The 26,671-nt window shown below is 39.5% G+C and overlaps 1 protein-coding gene across 1 annotated transcript in view; it reads left to right on the forward strand.

The window, feature by feature from the left end:
- Nucleotides 1-20,048, forward strand: part of LOC109838695 — a 55,414-nt gene extending 35,366 nt beyond the window's left edge. The window contains exon 5 of the mRNA XM_020407116.1: nt 19,886-20,048. Within this exon, the coding sequence (XP_020262705.1) occupies nt 19,886-19,933 (48 nt within the window). The 3' untranslated portion in view covers nt 19,934-20,048. The remainder of the gene's footprint in view (nt 1-19,885) is intronic.

A 26,671-nucleotide genomic window follows, 5' to 3' on the forward strand; every position in this document is an offset into this window, starting at 1 on the left:
AGCTTCTTCTCATGCACTTTGAGCTTTCCGATGAGGCTATCAAGAGCTAAGGTAGTGAGGTCATGAGCTTCCTCAATGGCCGTAGCTTTGGGCTCCCATGCCGGAGTCAAGGAGCGAAGTATCTTGTAGTTCATCTCTTGAATGGATAATTGCTTATCTAGACCATGTAATTCATTGATGATATTAGTAAAACGAGAAAACATAGCATCAATGGATTCATTTGGAAGCATTTTAAATAGCTCATAATCATGCATAAGCCCACTAATCTTAGATTCCTTAACTTGGGGGGTTCCTTCATGTGTGATACATAATTTTACCCAAATTTCGTATGCAGTTGCACACGTGGAAACTCTATTATATTCATTAGGGGAAAGACCACAAATTAAGGCGTTCATAGCCTTAGCGTTGAGATTAGCTAGGTGCCTTTCTCCATCGGTCATGTTCCCGACTTTGGACTTTTCTTCATATTTCTCTTCTATGAGCTCTAGAATGTCAAGGTCTATGCAACGAAGGTAAATTCTCATCCTAGCCTTCCAATAAGCAAAATTAGTGCCGGTGAAGAGAGGTGGTCTAGTTGTGGATTGTCCTTCTAGCATATGCATATTCAAAGAGGCCTCCATTAGATCTTTTCTCTAAGGTTGTTAAACCAAAAACTGATATAGAGACCAAGCTCTGATACCAATTGAAGGACCCTAGAGGGGGGGTGATTAGGGTCAAGAGGCTCTAATATGCAATTTAAAACTCAGCACAAGCAAACCACAAAACAGAAGTGCAATCAAATAGAAAGAGATAGAGTTAGGAATCGTTATCCTTGACGCGCGATGTGTTAATAGTGGTGGATTGTCCTTCTAACATATGCATATTCAAAGAGGCCTCCATTAGATCTTTTCTCTAAGGCGGTTAAACCAAAAATTAATATAGAGACCAAGCTCTGATACCAATTGTTGGACCCTAGAGGGGGGGTGATTAGGGTCAAGAGGCTCTAATTATGCAATAAAAATTAAAACAAGTAAACCATAATATTCTAATGCGATCAAAGTAAAAGAGATAGGGTTAGGAATTGTTATCCTTTGACGCGCGATGTGTTAACGAGGTTCGGTCCGCTGACCTACGTCCCCGCTCCCCACTCTCGAGGAGAAATCCACTACACACCCGGTTTGGAAGCCGGAACTTCGTCTACACAGCGATCCCCTCACGATCTCACACTACACAGTTGATCTCAACAGATCACACTCACAAAGCAATAGAAATGGTGCAAGACTCTCTCTTTACAAGTCCCTATGGCAAAGAGAAAGAGTACTGAAGCTGGGAAGTGAACACACACAAAAACACAGAGAAAACACAGAGAACAGATTTTGAAAAATTTTCTCAGGAAGACATCGTCTCTCTGGTTTTTGCAGAAATTAGGGCAGCTTAGAAGATGAAGGAGAATGGGTTTAAATAGGAGAGATTAATCATTTTAAAATCACAACCCAATCTTCCCAATTAAGAAATAATCTCCTTTTCAGACTATGCCACAGACTGTGCCAAACACAGTTAAGTGATAGCACAGTAAACAAGGCAAACGACCGTTAAAGAAAGCCTCGGTTGACCGAATAGATTTTTGGTCGACCGATAGAATGTCCGGTCGACCGAAATAATGAATTCGGTCGACCGACGAAAAATCCGGTCGACCGCGAGCAGGTCTGAAAACAAAGAAAAAAGCAGAGACTTCATCGGTCGACCGCACCGGTCGACCGATAGAAAAATCGGGCTTTCAGTCGACCGGTGCGGTCGACCGACAAACTCTCTGTCGCCCAGTGTTGAAAGATCATAAGTGCGGTCGACCGGTGCGGTCGACCGCATTCTGACATATTCTAGAAACAGTATTTTTGACTCAACAGAAATATTTGAAAAATATTTATTTGACCTCTGAAAATTATGAAACTTTGTAAAATATTTTTAATACTAAAAACAAACTGTTTGAAAAAAGAATTTTGCAGATAGGTCCTCATACTTGTGAAAAATAGTATTTTGTGAAAAACACTTAAAAGCATAAGTATGAAAACGTGTGTGTGTGAGTCCCAATAGCTTCAAGTAAAATCAATAACTCTTTGCCTACATTCTAATACTAGAGAGAGAATAAAAACTAGCTAATATCCTCACATAGAATACAATTCTTGAGTCTTGATATAGCTTGAGTTTGGATGAAGCTTTTATATGAATTTGTTGTTCTTAAAATAACATTGCTTCATCACTATGCCTCCTCCTCCTTTGGATATCATCGTTATAGCGTATATTCCATCCAATCCTCCATGAATGGCACTAACAAGCTTGATAAATGAATTTACTACATTTGCACTCAATAAGCCATTAGTACCGTTAATGGTGATTGTAAAACATCATCAAAACATAAGGGCTAACACATGGGTTATAACCCATGAAATCATGATATTTGAACGCCACCTAACTATTTTTTGCCGGCCCCAAATACACGAGATGGGTCAATAATCACGTGTTATAGCTAGTGAAATCATCAGTTTTGAATTTGACAAAGCTGTTTTTACAAGGAGCGTCGAACAGACCAAAATGGTCAGAAATCGTACGGCTCACGAAAATGGTTAAAATTGACGATTTTGACATTTCGGACACCTGACTGAAACAGAAATAAATGGTTAAAATTCACGGGTTATAAGTCATAAAATCATCAGTATTAAATACGGCAAAGATTTTTAGCGTCGGGTTAAAACAAATCAAAACTGACAAAATGTGTCAGAAACCATGGGTTATAGCTCACGAAATTGCGAAATATGCACTCCGCCTAATTGTTTCCATCGGGCCGAAAAGGGGTGTAAATGGACAAATTTCGTGGGTTACAGCTCACAAAATTGTAAAATTTTAATCTGCCGAGTCATTTGTCGTCGGATGAAACCATCGAAGTTGGGCAAAAATCATTGCCTATAGCTCAAGAACTCGTGAAATTTGAACAATGGGTTATAACCCATGAAATTGCTCCCTGGTCGAAATGGACAGAAGCGATCAGAAAACCATGGGTTATAACCCGTTAAATTGCGATATTTGAACTCCGTCTAATTATTTGTTGTCAGGACCAATAGCACGAGATGGGTCAATAATCACGTGTTATAGCTCGTGAAATGATTGGTTTTCAATTCGGTAAAGATATTTTGACACGATTTTGACATTTCTGAAATCGTCTAAAACCATACGGACAACAGCTCATGAAATCGTCGGTTTTGACATTTCTGACACCTGGCCAAAATAGAAGAAAATGGTTAAAATTCACGGGTTACAGCTCATGAAATCATCGGTATTGAATTCGGTAAAGATTTCTAGCACCGAGTCGATATGGACCAAAACTGACGAAATGTGTCAGAAACTTTGGGTTATAGCTCACGAAATCGCGAAATATGTACTCCACCTAATTGTTTGCACCTGACCGAAAAAGGGTGGAAATGGACAATTTCGTGGGTTATAACTCATGAAATGGTGAAACTCCGCCAACTCATTTGCTGTTGGACGAAATCGTCGAAGTTGGGGAAAAATTGTTGCCTATAGCTTACGAACTCGTGAAATTCGAACAATCGGTTATTACACATGAAATCATGCTTGGGTTGAAACGGACCAAAGCTGTCGGAAAACCATGGGTTATAACCCATGAAATCGTGATATTTAAACTCCGCCTAATTATTAGTTGTTGGGCCCAAGCGCACGAGATGGGTCAATAATCACGTGTTATAGCTCATGAAATAATTGATTTTGAATTTGGCAAAGATATTTTTAAACATGGTGTTGAACAGAACAAAATCGCCAGAAATCATATGGACAACAACTCATGAAATCGTATGTTTTGACATTTACGACACCAAGACAAAATAGAAGAAAATGGTCAAAATTCATGGGTTACAGCTCATGTAATCGTCAGTATTAGATTCAAAAAAGATTTCTGGTACCGGGTCAGAACAAAACGAAATTGACAAAATGTGTCAGAAACCATAGGTTATAGCTCACGAAATTACAAAATTTGCACTCCGCCTAATTGTTTCAATCGGGCCGAAAAGAGGTATAAATGGACAAATTTCGTGGGTTATAGCTGACGAAATCGTAAAATTTTACTCCACCGAGACATTTGCCGTCGGATGAAATCGTCGAAGTTCGGGAAAAATCGTTACCTATAGCTCACGAACTCGTGAAATTCGAACAATGGGTTATAATATATGAAATCACGCCATGGTTGAAACGGACCAAAGCGGTCGGAAAACCGTGGGTTATAACCCAAGAAATCGTGATATTTTAACTCCGCCTAATTACTTGTTGTGGGGCCCAAACACACAAGATAGGTCAATAATCACATGTTATAGCTCACGAAATCATCAGTTTTGAATTCTGCAAAGATATTTTTAAACGGGGCATCAAACAGACCAAAATGGTCAGAAATCATATGGAAAATAGCTTATGAAATTGTCGGTTTTGACATTTCCGACACCCGGTCGAAACAGAAGAAAAAAGTCAAAATTCACGGGTTATAGTTCATGAAATCGTCAGTTTTGAATTCAGCAAAGATTTTCGGCGCTGGGTTGAAACAAATCAAAACTGAAAAAATGTGACAGAAACCATGGGTTATAGCTCACGAAATCGCGTAATATGCACTCCGCCTAATTATTTCCATCAGGACAAAAGGGGTGTAAATGGACAAATTTTGTGGGTTATACCTCACGAAATTGTGAAATTTTACTCCGCCGTGTCATTTGCCATCGGATGAAACTGTCGAAGTTGGGTAAAATCGTTGCATATAGCTCAGGAACTCGTGAAATTTGAACAATGGGTTATAACCCGTGAAATTACTCCCTGGAAAAACGGACAAAAGGGAACAAAAAACCATGGGTTATAACCCATGAAATCGCGATATTTGAACTCCACCAAATTATTTGTTGTCGGGACCAAATTCACGAGATGGGTCAATAATCACATGTTATAGCTCATGAAATCATCAGTTTTAAAATTTGGCAATGATATTTTGACACGGGGTGTCGAACAGACCAAAATGGTCAGAAATCGTAGGGACAACATCTCATGAAATCGTCGATTTTGAATTTTAGACACTCGACCGAAACAAAAAAATGGGCAAAATTCATGGGTTACAGCTCATGAAATCGTCGGTATTGAAGTCGGCAAAGATTTCTTGCGCCGAGTCAAAACTGACGAAATGTGTCATAAAACATAGGTTATAGCTCACGAAATCGCAAAATATGCACTCCGCCTAATTGTTTGCACCAGGCCGAAATGTGGTGGATATGGACAAATTTCGTGGGTTATAGCTCATGAAATTGTGACACTCTACCGAGTCATTTCCTGTTGGACGAAACCATCGAAGTTGAGGAAAAATTATTGCCTATAGCTGACAAACTCGAGAAATTTGAACAATGGGTTATAACACATAAAATCACGTCTGGGTTGAAATGGACCGAAGCGATCAGAAAACCAAGGGTTATAACCCATGAAATCGTGATATTTGAACTCTGCCTAATTACTTGTTATTTGACCCAAATGCATGAGATGGGTCAATAATCACGTGTTATAGCTCATAAAATTATCAGTTTTGAATTCAGCAAAACTATTTTTACACGGGGCGTCGGACAGACCAAAATAGTCAGAAATCATACGGACAACAGCTCATGAAATCGTCAGTTTTGACATTTTAGACACCAGAGTAAAATAGAAGAAAATGGTAAAAATTCATGGATTACAGCTCATGAAGTCGTCGGTTTTGGATTCGGCAAAGATTTTTGGTACCAGGTCAAAACAAACCGAAACTGAAAAATGTGTTTGAAACCATGGGTTATAGCTCACATAATTGCGAAATATGCACTCCACCTAATTGTTTCCATTGGGCCCACGAAATCATGAAATTTTACTCCGTCGAGTCATTTGCCGTCGGACAAAATGATAGAAGTTGGGGAAAAATCGTTGCCTATAGCTCACGAACTTGTGAAATTCAAACAATAGGTTATAACACATGAAATCACGCCTGGGTTGAAACAGACCGAAGCGGTTAGAAAACCATGGGTTATAACCCACGAAATCGCGATATTTCAACTCCGCCTAATTATTTGTTGTTGGGCTCAAACGCACGAGATGGGTCAATAATGATGTGTTACAGCTCATGAAATCATCGGTTTTGAGTTCGACAAAGATATTTTTTACACGGGGTGTCGAACTGACCAAAATGGTCAGAAATCATACAGACAACAGCTCATGAAATCGTCGGTTTTGACATTTAAGATACTCAGCCGAAATAGAAGAAAATTGTTAAAATTCATAGGTTACAGCTCATAAAATCGTCTGTTTTAATTCAGCAAAGATTTTTGGCACCGGGTTGAAACAAATTAAAATTGACAAAATGTTTCAGAAACCATGGGTTATATAGCTCACGTAATCGCAAAATATGCACTCCGCCTAATTGTTTACATCAGACCAAAAAGGTGTGTAAATGGATAAATTTCATGGGTTATAGCTCACAAAATTGTGAAAATTTACTTCGTCGAGTCATTTGCCATCGAATGAAACCGTCGAAGTTGGGGAAAAAATCCTCATGAACTAATGAAATTTGAACAATGGGTTATAACCCACGAAATTTCTCCCTGTTCGAAACAAACAGAAGCGATCAGAAAACCATGGGTTATAACCCATGAAATCGCGATATTTGAACTCCACCTAAGTATTTACTGTCGGGACCAAATGCACGAGATGGGTCAATAATCACATGTTATAGCTCGTGAAATCATCGGTTTTGAATTCAGTAAAGATATTTTTACACGAGGCATCGAACAAACCAAAATGGTCAGAAATCGTATGGACAACAACTAATGAAATCGTCTGTTTTGACATTTCCGACACCCGGCCGAATAGAATAAAATGGTCAAAATTCATGGGTTACAGCTCATGGAATCGTCGGTTTTAGATTCGGCAAAGATTACTGGTGCCGGGTAAAAACAAACCGAAACTGACAAAATGTCTCAAAAACCATGGGTTATAGCTTACAAAATTGTGAAATATGCACTCTGTATAATTGTTTCCATCGGGCCGAAAAGGGATGTAAATGGACAAATTTTGTGGGTTATAGCTCATGAAATCGTGAAATTTTATTCCACCGAGTCATTTACCGTCGGACGAAACCATCAAAGTTGGGGAACAATCGTTACCCATAGAACTCGTGAAATTTGAACAATGGGTTATAACCCATGAAATTGCTCCCTGGTTGAAACGGACAGAAGCGATTAGAAAACCATGGGTTATAACCCATAAAATCGTGATATTTGAACTCCGCCTAATTATTTCCTGTCAGGAAAAAATGCACGAGACGGGTCTATAATCATGTGTTTTAGCTAGAAAAATCATCGGTTTTGAATTCGCAAAGATAATTTTTACACGAGGTGTCAAACAGACCAAAATTGTCAGAAATCGTACGAACAACAGCTCATGAAATCGTCAGTTTTGACATTTTTGACACCCGACTGAAACAGAAGAAAATGGTCAAAATTAAAAGGTTACAACTCATGAAATCATCGGTTTTGAATTCAGCAAAAATTTCTAGCACCGGGTTGAAACAAATCGAAACTGACAAACTGTGTCAGAAACCATAGGTTATTGCTTGCGAAATTGTGAAATATGCACTCCGCCTAATTGTTTGCATCAGGACAAAGAGGGGTGTAAATGGACAAATTTTGTGGGTTATAGCTCACAAAATTGTGAAATTTTACTCCACCAAGTCATTTGCCGTCGGATGAAACCATCAAAGTTGGGGAAAATTGGTTCCAAAAGCTCATGAACTTATGAAATTTGAACAATTGGTTATAATCCACGAAATTGCTCCCTGGTCATAACGGACAGAAGCGAAACCATTGGTTATAACCCATGAAATCGTGATATTTGAACTCCGCCTAATTATTTGTTGTCGGGACCAAATGCACGAGATGGGTCAATAATCACGTGTTACAGCTCATGAAATCATCGGTTCTGAATTCGGCAAAGATATTTTGATATGGGGTGTCGAACAGACCAAAATGGTGAGAAATCATACAGACAACAACTCATGAAATCGCGGGTTTTGACATTTCTGACACCTGGCCAAAACATAAGAAAATGATCAAAATTCATGGGTTACAGCTCACAAAGTCATCAGTATTGTATTCAGCAAACATTTCTAGAGCCGAGTTGAAACGGGCCGAAACTTACGAAATATGTCAGAAACCATGGGGTTATAGCTCAAGAAATCGCAAAATATGCACTCAACCTAATTGTTTGCACCAAGACGAAAAGCGGTGGAAATGGACAAATTTCGTAGGTTCTAGCTCATGATGTCGTGAAACTCCGCCGATTCATTTGCCGTTGGAAGAAACCGTCGAAGTTGGGGAAAAATCATTGCCTATAGCTCATGAACTCGTGAAATTCAAACAATGGGTTATAACACATGAAATCACAACTGGGTTGAAACAGTTAGAAGCGGTCGGAAAACCATGGGTTATAACCCACGAAATCGCGATATTTGAACTCCACCTAATTATTTGTTGTTAGGCCCAAATGCACAACATGGGTCAATAATCACCTGTTATAGCTTGTGAAATCATCGGTTTTAAATTCGGCAAAAATATCTTTTACACGGGGTATCGAACAGACCAAAATGGTCAGAAATCGTATGGACAATAACTCATGAAATCGTCTGTTTAAACATTTTCAACACCCGACCGAAATAGAAGAAAATGGTCAAAATTCATGGGTTACAGCTCATGAAATCGTCGGTTTTAGATTCGGCAAAGATTTCTGGCATCGGGTCAAAACAAACCGAAACTGACAAAATGTGTCAGAAACCATGGATTATTGCTTAGAAAATTGCGAAATATGCACTACGCCTAATTGTTTCCATCGGGCCGAAAAGAGGTATAAATAGACAAATTTCTTAGGTTATAGCTTACGAAATCGTGAAATTTTACTCCGCCGAGTCATTTGCCGTCGGACGAAAACGTCGAAGTTGGTGAAAATTCGTTGCCTATAGCTCATGAACTTGTGAAATTCGAACAATGGGTTATAATACATGAAATCACGCCAGGGTTGAAACAGACCAAAGCGGTCGGAAAACTATGGGTTATAACCCATGAAATCGCGATATTTGAACTCCGCCTAATTATTTGTTGTAGGGCCCAAACGCATGAGATAGGTCAATAATTGCGTGTTATAGTTCATGAAATCAACAGTTTTAAATTCTGCAAAGATATTTTTAAACGGTGGGTCGAACAGACCAAAATGGCCAGAAATCATACAAATAATAGTTTATTAAATCATCGGTTTTGACATTTCTGACACTCGGCCAAAACAGAAGAAAATGGTCAAAATTCATGGGTTACAGTTCATGAAATCATCATTTTTGAATTCAGCAAAAATTTTTGGCTCCAGGTTGAAACAAATCGAAACTGACAAAATGTGTTAGAAACCATGGGCTATAGCTCATGAAATCGTGCTATATGCACTCCGCCTAATTGTTTCCATCAGGCCAAAAAGGGGGGTAAATGGACAAATTTTGTGGGTTATAGCTCATGAAATTGTGAAATTTTACTCCACCGAGTCATTTGTCGTCGGATGAAACCGTCAAAGTTGGGGAAAAATCGTTGCCTATAGCTCAGGAACTCATGAAATTTTAACAATGGGTTATAACCCATGAAATTGCTCCCTGGTCAAAACGGACAAAAGCGATCAGAAAACCATGGGTTATAACCCATAAAATCGCGATATTTGAACTCCACCTAATTATTTGTTGTCGGGACCAAATGCATGAGATGGGTCAATAATCACGTGTTATAGCTCGTAAAATCATCGGTTTTGAATTCGGCAATGATATTTTGACACGAGATGTCGAACAGACCAAAATGGTCAGAAATCATGCGGACAACATCTTATGAAATCATCGGTTTTGACATTTCCAACACACAACTGAAACAGAAGAAAATTGCCAAAATTCACGGGTTACATCTCATAAAATCATTGTTATTGAAAATGGCCAAAATTCACGGATCAAAACTGATGAAATGTGTCATAAACTATAGGTTATAGCTCATGAAATCGAGAAATTTGCACTCCGCCTAATTTTTTGCACCATGTCGAAAAGGGGTGGAAATGAACAAATTTCGTGGATTATAGCTCATGAAATCGTAAAACTCCACCGAGTCATTTGTCGTTGGACGAAGCCGTCAAAGTTGGGGAAAAATCGTTGCCTATAGCTCACGAACTCGAGAAATTCAAACAATGGGTTATAACACATGAAATCACGCTTGTTGAAACGGATCGAAGCGGTCAGAAAACCATGGGTTTTAACCCTTGAAATCGAGATATTTGAACTCCGCCTAATTATTTGTTGTTGGACCCAAACGCACGAGATAGGTCAATAATCACGTGTTATAGCTCATGAAATCATCCGTTTTGAATTCAACAAAGATATTTTTACACGGGGCGTCGAACAGACCAAAATGATCAGAAATCGTACGGACAACAGCTCATTAAATCGTCGGTTTTGACATTTAAGACACCCGAACAAAACAGAAGAAAATGGTCAAAATTCATGGGTTGCAGCTCATAAAATTCATCGGTTTCGACGGTTTAGGATTCTGCAAAGATTTCTGGCACCAGGTCAAAACAAATCGAAACTGACAAAATGTGTCAGAAACCATGGGTTATAGCTCACAAAATTACAAAACATGCACTCCGCCAAATTGTTTTCATCGGGCTGAAAAAGGAGTGTAAATGGAAAACTTTTGTGGGTTATAGCTCACAAAATCATAAAATTATACTCCGTCGAGTCATTTGCCATTGGACGAAACCGTCAAAGTTGGGAAAAATCGTTGCCTATAGCTCACGAACTTGTGAAATTCGAATAATGGTTTATAACACATGAAATCACACCTAGGTTGAAACGGACAAAAGCAATTGGAAAACCATGGGTTATAACCCATAAAATTGTGATATTTGAACTCCGCCTAATTATTTCCTGTCAGGACCAAATACACGAGATGGGTCAATAATCATGTGTTTTAGCTAGTGAAATCATCAGTTTTGAATTTGGCAAAGATATTTTTTGCACGGGGTGTCGAACAGACCAAAATGGTCAGAAATCGTACGAACAATAGCTCAGTTTCGACATTTTCGACACCCGACTGAAATAGAAGAAAATAGTCAAAATTAAAGGGTTACAACTCATGAAATCGTCGGTTTTGAATTCAGCAAAAATTTATGGCGTTGGGTTGAAACAAATCGAAACTGACAAAATGTGTCAGAAACCATGGGTTATAGCTCCCCGAATCGTGAAATATGCACTCCGCCTAATTGTTTGTATCAAGACAAAAATGGATGTAAATGGACAAATTTTGTGGGTTATAGCTCACAAAATTGTGAAATTTTACACCACCAAATCATTCGCCGTCGGATGAAACCATTGAAATCACCGGTTTTGACATTTTTGACACCCGGCCGAAACATAATAAAATGGTCAAAATTTATAGGTTACAGCTCACAAAATCATCGGTATTGGATTCAGCAAAGATTTCTAGAGCCGAGTTGAAACGGACCGAAACTGACAAAATGTGTCAGAAACCATGGGTTATAGCTCACAAAATCGCGAAATATGCACTCCGCCTAATTGTTTACACCAGGACGAAAAGGGGTGGAAATGGACAAATTTCGTGGGTTATAGCTCACAACATCGTGAAACTCTGCCGATTCATTTGCCGTTGGAAGAAACCGTCGAAGTTGGGGAAAAATCGTTACCTATAGCTCATGAACTTGTGAAATTAGAGCAATAGGTTATAACACATGAAATCACGACTGGGTTGAAACGGACCGAAGCTGTCGGAAAACATGGGTTATAACCCATAAAATCGCGATATTTAAACTCCGCCTAATTATTTGTTGTTGGGCCCAAACGCACGAGATGAATCAATAATCACATGTTATAGCTCATGAAATCATCGGTTTAAATTTCGGCAAAGATATTTTTGCACGGGGCATCGAACAGACCAAAATGGTCAGAAATCGTATGGACAACAACTCTTGAAATCGTCTGTTTTGACATTTCGGACAAACGACCAAAACAGAAGAAAATGGTCAAATTCATGGGTTACAGCTCATGAAATCGTTAGTTTTGGATTCGGCAAAGATTTTTGGCGCTGGGTCAAAACAAACCGAAACTGACAAAATGTGTCAGAAACCATGGGTCATAGCTCACAAAATTGCGACATATGCACTTCTCCTAATTGTTTCCATCGGGTCGAAAAGGGGTGTAGATGGACAAATTTTGTGGGTTATAACACACGAAATCGTGAAATTTTACTCCACCGAGTCATTTGTCGTCGGACGAAACCGTCGAAGTTGGGGAAAATGTGTTGCCTATAGCTCACCAACTTGTAAAATTCAAATAATGGGTTATAACCCATGAAATCACACTCGGGTTGAAACAGACCGAAACGGTCGGAAAACCATGGGTTATAACCCACGAAATCGTGATATTTGAACTCCCCCTAATTATTTTCTGCCATCCCCAAACGCAAGAGATGGGTCAATAATCACGTGTTATAGCTCGTGAAATCATTGGTTTTGAATTCAGAAAAGCTGTTTTTACAAGAGGCGTCGAACAGACCTAAATGGACAGAAATCATACGGACAATATCTCATAAAATTGCCGGTTTTGACATTTCGAACCCCCAGCTAAAACAAAAGAAAATGGACAAAATTAACGAGTTACAACTCATGAAACCGTAGGTATTGGATTCGGTAAAGATTTTTGGCGTCGAGTTGTAACGGACCGAAACTGACGAAATGTGTCAGAAACCATGAGTTATAGCTCATGAAATTACAAAATATGCACTCTGCCTAATTGTTTGTGCCGGGCCGAAAAGGGGTGGAAGTTATAGCTCATGAAATTACAAAATATGCACTCTGCCTAATTGTTTGTGCCGGGCCGAAAAGGGGTGGAAATGGACAAATTTCTTGGGTTATAGCTCGCACTCTGCCTAATTGTTTGTGCCGGGCCGAAAAGGGGTGGAAATGGACAAATTTCTTGGGTTATAGCTCGCGTAATCGTGAAACTCCACCGAGTCATTTGTCTTCAAACGAAACCATCGAAGTTGGGTAAAATCGTTGCCTATAGCTCATGAACTTGTGAAATTCGAACAATATGTTATAATACATGAAATCACGCCAGGGTTGAAACGGACCGAAGCGGTCAAAAAACCATGGGTTATTACCCATGAAATCGTGATATTTGAACTCCGCCTAATTATTTGATGTCGGGCCCAAACACACGAGATGGATCAATAATCACCGTGTTATTGTTCATGAAATTATTAGTTTTGAATTCGGCAAAGATAATTTTAAATAGAGTGTCAAACAGGCCAAAATGGTCGGAATCGTACGGATAATAGCTTATGAAATCGTTAGTTTTGACATTTCCAACACCGGACAGAAACAAAAGAAAATAGTCAAAATTCACGGGTTACAGCCTTTGAAATCGTCGGTTTTGAATTCAGCAAAGATTTTTGGCGCCGGGTTGAAACAAATTGAAAATGACAAAATGTTTCAGAAAACATGAGTTATAGCTCACGAAATCATGAAATACACACTCCTGCTAATTGTTTTCATCGGGCGCAAAAGGGGTGTAAATGTATAAATTTTGTGGGTTATTGCTCACGAAATTATGAAATTTTACTTCGCCGAGTCATTTGCCGTCGGATGAAACCATCCAAATTTGGGAAAAATCGTTGCCTATAGCTCAGGAACTCATGAAATTTGAACAATGGGTTATAACCCATGAAATTGCTCCCTAGTCGAAACAGACAAAAGCAATCAGAAAACCATGGGTTATAACCCATGAAATCGTCATATTTAAACTATGCTTAATTATTTGCTATCAGGACCAAATGCATGAGATGGGTCAATAATCACGTGTTATAGCTCGTGAAATCAACGGTTTTGAATTCGGCAAAGGTATTTTGACACGGTGTGTCGAACAGACCAAAATGGTCAGAAATTGTACGAACAATAGCTTTTGAAATCGTCTGTTTTGACATTTCTAACACCCGACCGAAACAGAAGAAAATTTTCAAAATTTACGGGTTACAGCTCATGAAATCGTCGGTATTCAATTCAGCAAAGATTTCTGGCACCGAGTCGAAACGGACCAAAACTGACGAAATGTGTTAGAAAATAGCTCACGAAATCATGAAATATGCACTCTGCCTAATTGTTTGCACCTGGCCGAAAAGGGGTGGAAATGGAAAATTTTCGTGGGTTATAACTCACGAAATTGTGAAACTCCGCCGAGTCATTTGCCGTTGGACGAAGCCGTCAAAGTTCAGGAAAAATCGTTGCCTATAGCTCACAAAATTATGAAATTCGAACAATGGGTTATAACACGAGAAATCACGCCATAATTGAAACAAACCAAAGCGGTCGGAAAACCATGGGTTATAACCTAAGAAATCGCGATATTTTAACTCCGCCTATTATTTGTTGTGGGGGCACCAATGCACAAGATAGGTCAATAATCACATGTTATAGCTCACGAAATCATCAGTTTTGAATTCTGCAAAGATATTTTTAAACGGGGCATCGAAATGACCAAAATGGTCAGAAATCGTACAGATAATAGATTATGAAATTGTCGGTTTTGACATTTTCGACACCCGGCTGAAACAGAAGAAAATAGTCAAAATTCATGGGTTATAGTTCATGAAATCGTCGGTTTTGAATTCAGCAAAGATTTTTAGCGTCGGGTCGAAACAAATCGAAACTGACAAAATGTGACAGAAACCATGGGTTATAGCTCATGAAATTGCGTAATATGCACTCCACCTAATTGTTTCCATCAGGCCAAATAGGGGTGTAAATGGACAAATTTTATGGGTTATACCTCACGAAATTGTGAAATTTTACTCTGCCGAGTCATTTGCCGTTGGACGAAACCGTCGAAGTTGGGGAAAAATCGTTGCCTATAGCTCACGAACTCGAGAAATTCGAACAATGGGTTATAACACATGAAATCATGCCTGGGTTGAAACGGACCGAAGCGGTCAGAAAACCATTTGTTATAACCCATGAAATCGCTATATTTGAACTTCGCCTAATTATTTGTTATTTGACCCAAATGCATGAGATGGGTCAATAATCACGTGTTATAGCTCATGAAATCATCAGTTTTGAATTCAGCAAAGATATTTTTACACGGGGCGTCAGACAGACCCAAATGGTCAGAAATCATACGGATAACAGCTCATGAAATTGTTGGTTTTGACATTTCAGACACAAGAATAAAATAGAAGAAAATGGTCAAAATTCATGGATTACAGCTCATGAAGTCGTCAGTTTTGGATTCGGCAAAGATTTCTGGCACCAGGTCAAAACAAACCGAAACTGACAAAATGTGTTAGAAACCATGGGTTATAGCTCACATAATTACGAAATATGCACTCTGCCTAATTGTTTCCATTGGACCGAAAAGGGCTGTAAATGGAAAATTTTGTGGGTTATAGCTCACGAAATCATGAAATTTTATTCCGTCGAGTCATTTTTCGTAGGACGAAACCGTAGAAGTTAGGGAAAAATCGTTGCCTATAGCTCACAAACTTGTGAAATTCGAACAATGGGTTATAACACATGAAATCACGCCTGGGTTGAAACGGGCCAAAGCCGTTGGAAAACCATGGGTTATAACCCATGAAATCTGGATATTTGAACTCCGCCTAATTATTTGCTATTAGGCTCAAACGCATGAGATCGGTCAATAATGACACGTTATAGCTCGTGAAATCATCGGTTTTGAGTACGGTAAATATAGTTTTTAAACGGGGTGTCAAATTGACCAAAATGGTCAGAAATCTTACGGACAACAGCTCATGAAATTGTCGGTTTTGACATTTCAGACACCCGGCCGAAACAGAAGAAAATTGTCAAAATTCATAGGTAAAAGCTTATGAAATCGTTGGTTTTGAATTCAGCAAAGATTGCTGGCACCGGGTTGAAACAAATCGAAACTGACAAAATGTGTAAGAAACCATGGGTTATATAGCTCACGTAATCGCAAAATATGCACTACGCCTAATTGTTTGTATTGGAACAAAAAAGGGTGTAAATGGACAAATTTCGTGGGTTATAGCTCACAAAATTATGAAAATTTACTCCGCCGAGTCATTTGCCGTCGGATGAAACTATCGAAGTTGGGGAAAAATCATTGCCTATAGCTCATGAACTAATAAAATTTGAACAATGGGTTATAACCCACGAAATTGCTCCCTGTTTGAAACAAACAGAAGCGATCAGAAAACCATGGGTTATAACCCATGAAATCGCGATATTTGAACTCCACCTAATTACTTGCTGTCGGGACCAAATGCATGAGATGGTGGTCAATAACCACGTGTTATAGCTCGTAAAATCATTGGTTTTGAATTCATCAAAGATATGTTTACACGAGGAGTCGAACTAACCAAAATGGTCAGAAATGGTATGAACAACAACTAATGAAGTCGTCTGTTTTAACATTTTTGACACCCAGCCAAACAAAAGAAAATGGTCAAAATTCATCGGTTACAGAGCATGAAATCTTCGGATTTGGATTCGGCAAATATTTTTGGCGCCGGCTAAAAACAAACTGAAACTAACAAAATGTCTCAGAAACCAGGGGTTATAGCTCACAAAATTGTGAAATATGCACTCCGCCTAATTGTTTCCATCGGGCAAAAAGGGGATGTAAATGGAGAAATTTTGTGGGTTATAGCTCATGAAATCATGAAATTTTACTCCGCCGAGTCATTTGCCGTCGGACGAAACCGTCGAAGTTAGGGAACAATCGTTGCCTATAGCTCACAAACTCGTGAAATTTGAACAATGGGTTATAACCCATGAAATTGCTCCCTGGTTGAAACGGACAAAAGCGATCAGAAAATCGTCGGTTTTGAATTCGGCAAAGATATTTTTTACATAGGGTGTCGAACAAACCAACATTGTTAGAAGTCGTACGGACAACAGCTCATGAAATCGTCGGTTTTGACATTTCCGACATACGGCCGAAACATAAGAAAATGGTCAAAATTCATGGGATACAGTTCACAAAATCATCGGTATTGGATTCGGCAAAGATTTCTTGAGCCGAATCAAAACGGACCGAAACTGACGAAATGTGTCAGAAACCATAGGTTATTGCTCACGAAATCGCGAAATATGCACTCCACCTATTTGTTGGGGAACAATCGTTGCCTATAGCTCACGAACTCGTGAAATTTGAACAATGAGTTATAATCCACGAAATTACTCCCTGGTTGTAACGGACAAAAGCGATCAGAAAACCATGGTTACAACCCATGAAATCGCGATATTTGAACACCGCCTAATTAGTTGCTGTCGGGACCAAATGCACGAGATGGGTCAATAATCATGTGTTATAGCTCGTGAAATCATCGGTTTTGAATTCGGCAAAGATATTTTGGCACGGGATGTCGAACAGACCAAAATGGTTAGAAATCATATGGACAACAGTTCATGAAATCGGTTGTTTTGACATTTCTGACACTCGGCTGAAACATAAGAAAATGGTCAAAATTCATGGGTTATAGTTCACAAAATCATCAGTATTAGATTCGGTAAAGATTTCTTGAGCCGAGTCGAAACGGACTGAAACTGACGAAATGTGTCAGAAACCATGGGTTATTGCTCATGAAATCACGAAATATGCACTCCTCCTATTTGTTTGCACAAGGCAGAAAAGGGGCGGAAATGGAAAAATTTTGTGGGTTATAGCTCACGATATCATGAAACTCCACAGATTCATTTGTCGTTGGAAGAAACCATCAAAGTTGGGGAAAAATCGTTGCCTATAACTCACGAATTCGTGAAATTTGAACACTGGGTTATGACACATGAAATCACGACTGGGTTGAAACGAACTTGTAAAACCCCGATAATTTTTGAATGATATATTAATATGAGATTAATTATGATATATGGATATTTAGTATGATAAATATCATTAAATGGTATATGAGTATAATACCATGTGTTTTGAGTTGATAAATATCATTAAATGGTATATGAGTATAATACCATGTGTTTTGAGTATGAACGAGTTCATACATGGGAGAGAAAAGAGTCGAAACATACACAATGGCCAAACTCATGAAAAACTAGAAAATCCCAGTCTGGTCAACCACCGCGGTTCACCGCAGCCCAGTCGACCGTTACGGTCGACCGCAAAACCTGCAGAGTGTTTTCATTTTTCCTATTTTGAATTAGTTTCAGATTTCTAAACCCATATTCATTTTCCCTGATATATATATATATATGAGTTTTTTACGTTTTTCTCAGTTTTCCTAAGAACCCTAATAGCCACCAAAACCCCCAAAGCCTAGTTTGATTTCATGGAGAAGATTGGGGCTTTTGAGCGGGATTTTTCTCGGTTTTTGGCTTTTGGAGTGGAGATCTCTTTCAACCTTGCTTCTAAAACATTTTTTGACAACCTCAGGCGAGTATCATCTCTGCTAATCCCCCTCCCAATTTCAAAATGTTTTTAAAGAGATTTAAACATGTTTTGTAGAGCCTAAACGACTAGATTATGAATAAAAGACAACTCGTTTGTATTATATGTATAAAGATTAGGTTTTTTCATGCTAAAAAGGTTGAGAATGAATTTTACAAATGTATTTAAGATCTGAAGATGATTTTAAAATGTGGTTAATCTAAAGAAAGAAGTTTGATTCATCGTTTTGAGCTTTTATGCATGTTTTAGGGTTTTGAAAATAAATATAATGCATAAAATCATGGTTATATATATTGATTTTGTTTCCAGATATTTCTATCTGCTGTAACATGTTTGTATGCATGATTTATGAAGTTTTTACCATGTTTAAATCACAAAAACATTATGTGAACACGACACATATTAAAATCTGAGAAGCTGGAAATCTGGGTCACGGTCAACCGCCACGGTCGACCGCGTGTGTCCACGGTCAACCGCCACGGTCGACCGCGTGCAGGACAGAGACTTGGGTAATCTCTGGAGCCCGTCGTTGTCGACCGTCACGGTCGATCGCCAGTCTGATGAAGGCCGTGCATGTTTCATTTGGATTTTTATTTGGTTTTCGAGCGATTCTCTCGACTTTGTGCTGATAGACTACAATGTTAAGAGTTGTTGAACACCTGGGATAATGGTGAGCTTCAGATATGGATACACACATCGAGATTTGTGCATGTATACTTAGATTATGTTAGATTGACACACTTTTGACACAAGTTAAATAGATAAACACATATGAATAGTGTTGTTATATATGTACCCAAAAATAGGGAGATGAAACCTATTTGCCGCAGAACGATTGAGTAAGAGTATTACAATAGTATCGTTATTACATGTATCTAGAATAGGGAGATGATAAACCCTATTGCCGCAAAGCGATTGAGTAAGAACACTACAAGAGTATCGTAATAGCACAAGATGATGCACACATAGGTATTTGATCAGTTGTAAGTTTTACTTCCATGATAGATTACCCGCGAGTAGGGTATTTCTTTTGAGATTTTGGCACACCCGTTATGGACGGCAGTTATATTCGTTTTGGTTTGGTTGACATCCTCTTATATTAGAGAAGGCTACTCGGATGTAATTTGAGATGATGTATTTATTCTTTATGTTGGAGATTTGAGTATGTTTCCTTGACTATTTATTTTTCATAGAGAGCTATATGAATGATTTGATATATGTAAGTACCGACTCTATTTTTTTATATACTCCTACCCCTTCCCCTGGGAGAGAGTGATGATCTCGCTAGTGCTTTGACGCTCGTTGTTTCCCCTCTTTCAGGCAGCGAGTCCGGCGCACGGAGAGTTGCAGGTTGATGAGACTTCTTAGTTGTCCATTTATCTACTTATTATACTTTATAGTTATGCAGAACTCCATATGTAGTTGATTATTTTCAGATTCTAGATTGGTATTTTAGTTTAGAGTTGAGGGTTTTTGTGAGACTTTGTTTATTTGACTCATTGTATTTGAGATCCAGTTTATACTCAGAGATATTTCTATTCTATTTTAGTTGGGCTCATATTTGATATTTCTTATGCTTTTTCTGTGTATATCCAGTGTTGCCTATTTCTATTTTTGCCTGTCTGTACCCTCACCTATTTATTATTTCCACTAGAGAGATAGTGATTGTATTGGTGAAACATGTCGTAGCATGGTGGTTGGTGCTTCGCAGGTTTGACAATCCAGTTGATGACAGAATTACTGATCAAGAAGCTTGGCTTCATTTGGTAGAGAGGTATCAGAAGTTGAAAGCACCCGAGTTCCACGGTTCGACGGATTCTATTGCTGCACACAAGTGAAAACAGGATGTGAGCAACATCTTGGATATGCTGAATGATAATTCTGTGCAGAAGTAGAGGCTAGCGGCTTTCAGCCTCAAAGGCGATGCAGGAGGATGGTATCGACTTCGTTTCACCCCAGAGCAGAGGATGTCGGTTTCATGGGAGACCTTTATATATCTTTTCAATGAGCAGTATGTTTCTGCTGCAGCGAAAGCCAGAAAAGAGTTAAAGCTGGCTCGATTAGAGCAGGGGGATATGTCTGTCATGGACTTTGAGAGTAAGTTCATGTCATTGCTTAGATTCACCGGCATGTGGCACATAGAGGAGCATCAGGTTTAGATGTTCCTAACGGGACTTCGTCCAGGGTTACGCCGGTACATAGTATCTCGAAGATTTCGGTCAGTGTGGGAGGTGGCAGATGTTGCCATGGCTCAGGAGACAGATACAGCTATATTCATCAAGGGCAAGGACAATGGTAAATCAGGACAGTCCGAAGAGAAAGGAAAAGGTAAAAGACCATTTGGAGGCTCAGAAGGACCCCATCAGCAAGGTAAGGGTCCGCATCACCAGGGTCCACATAAGAAGGGCCATCAACAGGACCAGAGAGCACAACAGCAGTGCCGATTTTAGGGAGCTTGTTACAATTATAACAAGACTGGACACAGAGCAGCAGAGTGCCGCAGTGCACCCGCAGAAGGCCAGCAGGGCAGGACTCAGTAGCATCAGCAGAACCGCCCTCAGGGACGCAGTCAGGGCTAGCAGCTGAGGATTGAGGCACCTCCAGCAATTCCGTGGATTAAGGGACAGGTTCGAGCGATCCAGGAGATCCAGCAGAGACAGATGGTACCATTCACTCCAGGTGATGCAGAGCAGCAGACCGGTAGAGTGTATACAGTTGTTCCTCGCGATCATGGCGTGAACGCAGCTGTGGTGGAATGTACATTCCGTGTGAATTCCTTTCCAGCACGTATTCTTTTTTATTCTGGCGCTTCGCATTTTTTTATCTCCTATGATTTTACGGTTAGGCTTCAGCTTGTAGCTTAGCCATTAGATTTTCCCTTATCTGTATCTACACCGCTGGGAGAGATATCTCTGTTAGAAAGTGTTTGTAGGAGATGCATCGTCAGCTTGGACGATTCTGAGTTCGCGATTGATTTGATCGCGATGCATATTTTTGAATTCGATGTGATTCTTGGTATGGATTGGCTATCTTCCTACCATGTGAGTATCGACTGTTTTGCAAAAATAGTCAGTTTGCGAGCATATGATGGATCAGAGTTAGTGATAGCAACCTCCAGAGGCAACCGGTTTGCAGAGTCATTTCTAGCATGCGTAGAGGAGGAAATATCGCGAGATTAGGGCGTAGATTTGAGTGAGATACGAGTAGTCTCAGAGTACGAGGATGTCTTCCAGCACATACCAGGATTACCTCCAGTGAGAGAGGTTGAGTTTTGCATAGAGTCGTAGCCAGGCAGCGCACCGATTTCCCGAGCTCCTTATCGTATGGAGCCTGCTGAGATGAGGGAGCTACAGATCCACATAGATGAGTTTTTGTCTCAGGGCTTCATTCGACGGAGTCATTCTTCATGGGGAGCACCGGTCCTCTTTGTGAAGAAGAAAGATGAGAGTATGCGATTATGTATAGATTATCGCGAGTTGAACAAGGTCACTATCCGTAACAGGTACCCATTACCGAGGATCGATGACTTGTTCGACCAGTTGCAGGGAGCGTAGTGTTACTCGAAGATAGATCTTTGTTCTGGTTATCATCAGTTGTGAGTTCGGGAGATGGATATTCCTAAGATAGCTTTTTTGACTCGATATGGGTCTTTCGAGTTTCTTGTCATGCCATTTGGGCTGACCAATGCACCCGTAGTATTCATGGATTTGATGAATCGGGTTTTTCACCCTTATTTGGACCAATTCGTGATAGGTTTCATCGATGATATTTTTATCTATTCAAGGTCGGAAGCCGAGCACGAGCAGCATTTAAGGTTAGCATTGCAAGTATTAAGATAGCACCAGTTGTATGCTAAATTTAGCAAGTGTTAATTCTGGTTATCAGATGTCAGATTTTTAGGCCATGTCATCAGCCAGGAGGGCATTGCAGTAGATACAGCTAAGGTAGAAGCCGTACTTGATTGGGAACCACCAAAGATAGTTATCGAGATTCGTAGCTTCTTAGGCCTGGCAGGCTATTACAAAAAATTCATTCAGGACTTCTCGAAGATTGCCACACCGCTTACACACCTTACTAAGAAGGGTGTACAGTTTGTTTGGAGCATAGAGTGCCAAAAGGCATTTGAGACTTTGAAGACTAAGTTGACTTCAGCACCAGTTTTGAATATTCCTAGCAGTGATAAGACTTTTGTTGTCTACACTGATGCATCCTTATTGGGTCTTGGAGGTGTATTGATGTAGATCCAGAGAGTTGTAGCTTATGTTTCGAGGCAGTTGAGGACTCATGAGCGGAACTACCCCACGCATGACTTGGAGCTAACAGCAGTGGTATTTGTACTGAAGGCGTGGAGACATTACTTGTACGGAGTACAGTTTGAGCTATTCACGGATCACCAGAATTTAAAATACCTATTTTCACAGAAAGAACTTAATCATAGGCAGCGTCGATGGATAGAATTTATTAAGGATTATGAATTTGCTATTCAGTAGCATCTGGGAAAGGCGAATGTAGTAGCAGATGCATTAAGCAGGAAGCATCGTCGTGAACTAGCAGCTTTGAGGTATTCACTATATCGGAATCTTAATACCCTCAACCATTTTGATTTCAGGCCAGAGATTGGCGGGAGCCGTGTGTTCTTAGGAGTTTTATCTGTACAGCCATCTTGGAGAGATAGAGTGGTCGAAGCTCAGATAGAGGATTCTTGGATTCAAACCCGTAAGGGGGAGATTTCTAAAGAGTCCAAAGATGATTGGACTATAGGGATAGATGGAGGCCTTCAAACCCGTAAGGGGGAGATTTCTAAAGAGTCCAAAGATGATTGGACTATAGGGATAGATGGAGGCCTTCGGATGAAGGACAGAATTATTATGCCAAACAATCCACAGCTGAAGAGGGAACTTTTTGACAAGGCTCATCGCAGCAGATATATAGTGCACCCAGGCACGACGAAAATGTACAAGGATCTGAAGAGGCATTTCTGTTGGAGCGGTATGCGTAGAGAGATTTTAGAGTTTGTAGCTAAGTGTTTTACATGTCAGCAGATCAAGGCAGAACATCAGAGACCTACAGGAACCCTACAGCCTTTACCCATTCCCGAGTGGAAGTGGGCAGATATTTACATAGATTTCATTGTGGGGTTGCCTAAATCAAAAAAAGAAAATGATTCTATTTGGGTTATAGTTGATAGATTGACTAAGTCCGCACATTTCTTACCTGTGAGGATGACTTATACGACAGATATGTATACGAGGATCTTCATTCGGGAGATTGTTAGATTGCATGGAGTTCCGGAGACGATTGTATCAGATCGGGGCTCTTCATTCGGGAGATTGTTAGATTGCATGGAGTTCCGGAGACGATTGTATCAGATCGGGGCTCAATCTTCACATCTTATTTTTGGAAAAGTTTCCAGGATGCTTTTGGCAGTCAGTTATCATTTAGCAGCGTTTTTCACCCATAGATAGATGGTCTGACCGAGAGGGTGAATCAGATCTTAGAGGACATGCTGAGAGCGTACATTATGGATTTTCAGGATAGCTGGGAGGATCACATCCCACTAATTGAATTTGCATATAATAATAGTTATCAAGCTACCATCGGGATGGCATCGTATGAAGCTTTGTACGGGAGACCTTGCAGATTACCCATATGTTAGGAAGAACCCGAGGATAGTTTATTGATTGGTCCGGAGCTAGTTAGATAGACCACAGAGAAGGTGGCATTGATTCGAGAGCACATTCTTACAAAGCAGAGTCGGCAGAAGAGCTATGTAGATCAGCGGAGACGACCTTTAGAGTTTCAGGTCGGAGACTTAGTTATGTTGAAGGTATCACCGATGAAGGACGTTCAGCGTTTTGGTAGACGATGAAAGCTTGCCCCGAGATATGTTGGTCCTTTCAGGATCATCGAGCGCATTGGAGCTGTTTCTTACAGGTTAGACCTGCCAGCATCGATGTCGAGTGTACATGATGTTTTTCATATTTCGATGCTTAAGAAGCATTTGCGAGATGATGAGTAGCAGAGAGTGATTGATTCACCAGAGATTGAGATTCAGGATGACTTGACTACCATAGAGATTCCGGTATGCATACTTGATAGAGAGAATAAAAAGCTTAGAAATAAAGTCATTCCATTAGTGAAAGTTCAGTGGAACCGGTAAGGAGCCGAAGACATTTCTTAGGAGCGCGAGGAGGATGTTCGTCGCGACTACCCGCACCTGTTTGGACAGGTATGATGTTGATGCTTTGATAGTTGTCATTACCTATGTTGTTTAGTCACATTTATATTTATCTTTAATACTAGAATGGGGATATTATCACCTGATCCTTAATCATTTGAAACATATGGTAGATACATGAGGGTTTCCTTATTTGGATTATTTCGCTCGACGTACCAATTTTGTTTAGTTAGGGATTTAGTTGAGAATGTTTGCATTCTAAGTTGTTAACATTAAATATCATTGTGCTAATTCTATGAGATATGTGCAGAAGGTTTTCCTTATATGAAATACACCTTCTTAATGTGTTTTCCCAGTTAGTAAGCTTTGTGATATGACTGCGGAATTTCGTGGACAAAATCCTCTTAAGGGGGGGGGGGGTGAATGTAAAACCCCTGATAATTTTTGAATGGTATATTAATTATTTGAGGGCATTAATTATGATATATGCCGAGTATTTAGTATGATAAATATCATTAATGTATATGCAGTATAATAACCATGATGTTTTTGAGTATTGAACGCAGCTTCATACATGAGAGAGAAAAAGAACGAAACATGCACAATGGTCCAAAACTCATCGAAAAACTAGAAAATCCCAGTCGTCGACCGCCGCGGCGTCGACTGCGAACTGCAATGATTTTCTTTCTCCTATTTGAATTGGGTTTTCTGATTCTAAACCCATATCCGTTTTCCCCTGATATATATATATATATATATATATATATATATGAGTTTTTCACGTTTTTTTCAGTTTTCCTAAGAACCCTAACAGCCACCAAAACCCCCAAACCCTAGTTTGATTTCTTAGAGAAGATTTGGGCTTTTGAGCGGGATTTTTCTCGGTTTTTGGCTTTTGGAGTAGAGATCTCTTTCAACCTTGCTTCTAAAACGTTTTTTGACAACCTCAGGCGAGTATCATCTCTGCTAATCCCCCTCCTAGTTTTCAAATATTTTTAAAGAGATTTAAACATGTTTTGTAGAGCCTAAACGACTAGATTATGAATAAAAGACAACTCATTTGTATTATATGTATAAAGATTAGATATTTTCATGCTAAAAAGGTTGAGAATGAATTTTATAGATGTATTTAAGATTTGAAGATGATTTTAAAATATGGTTAATCTAAAGAAAGAAGTTTGATTCATCGTTTTGAGCTTTTATGCATGTTTTAGGGTTTTGAAAATAAATATAAAGCATAAAATCATGGTTATATATGTTGATTTTGTTTTCAGATATTTCTATCTGCTGTAACATGTTTGTATGCAAGATTTATGAAGTTTTTACCATGTTTAAATCACAAAAACACGACGTGAACACAACACATATTAAAAACTGAGGAAAAACTGGATTTTGGGCACGGTCGACCACCATGGTCGACCGCGTGTGTCCACGGTCGACCGCGTGTGTCCACGGTCGACCGCGTGCAGGACAGAGACTTGGGTAGTCCCTGAAGCCCGTCGCGGTCGATGGTCGACCGCTAGTCTGATGATGGCCGTGCATGTTTCATTTGGATTTTTATTTGGTTTTTGAGCGATTCTCTCGACTTTGTGCTGATAGACTATAATGGTAAGAGTTGTTGAACACCTGGGATAATGGTGAACTTCATATGTGGACACGCACACCGAGATTTGTGCATGTATGCTTAGATTATGTTAGATTGACACACTTTTGACACAAGTTAAACTAATAAACACATATGAATATTGTTGTTATATATGTACCCGGAAATAGGGGTATTTCTTTTGAGATTTTGGCACACCCGTTATGGACGGCAGTTATATTCGTTTTGGTTTGGTTGACATCCTCTTATATTAGAGCAGGCTACTCGGATGTAATTTGAGATGATGTATTTATTCTTTATGTTGGAGATTTGGGTATGTTTCCTT

Source organism: Asparagus officinalis, chromosome 4, assembly GCF_001876935.1.
Source record: "Asparagus officinalis chromosome 4, Aspof.V1, whole genome shotgun sequence".
Taxonomy (NCBI): domain Eukaryota; kingdom Viridiplantae; phylum Streptophyta; class Magnoliopsida; order Asparagales; family Asparagaceae; genus Asparagus; species Asparagus officinalis.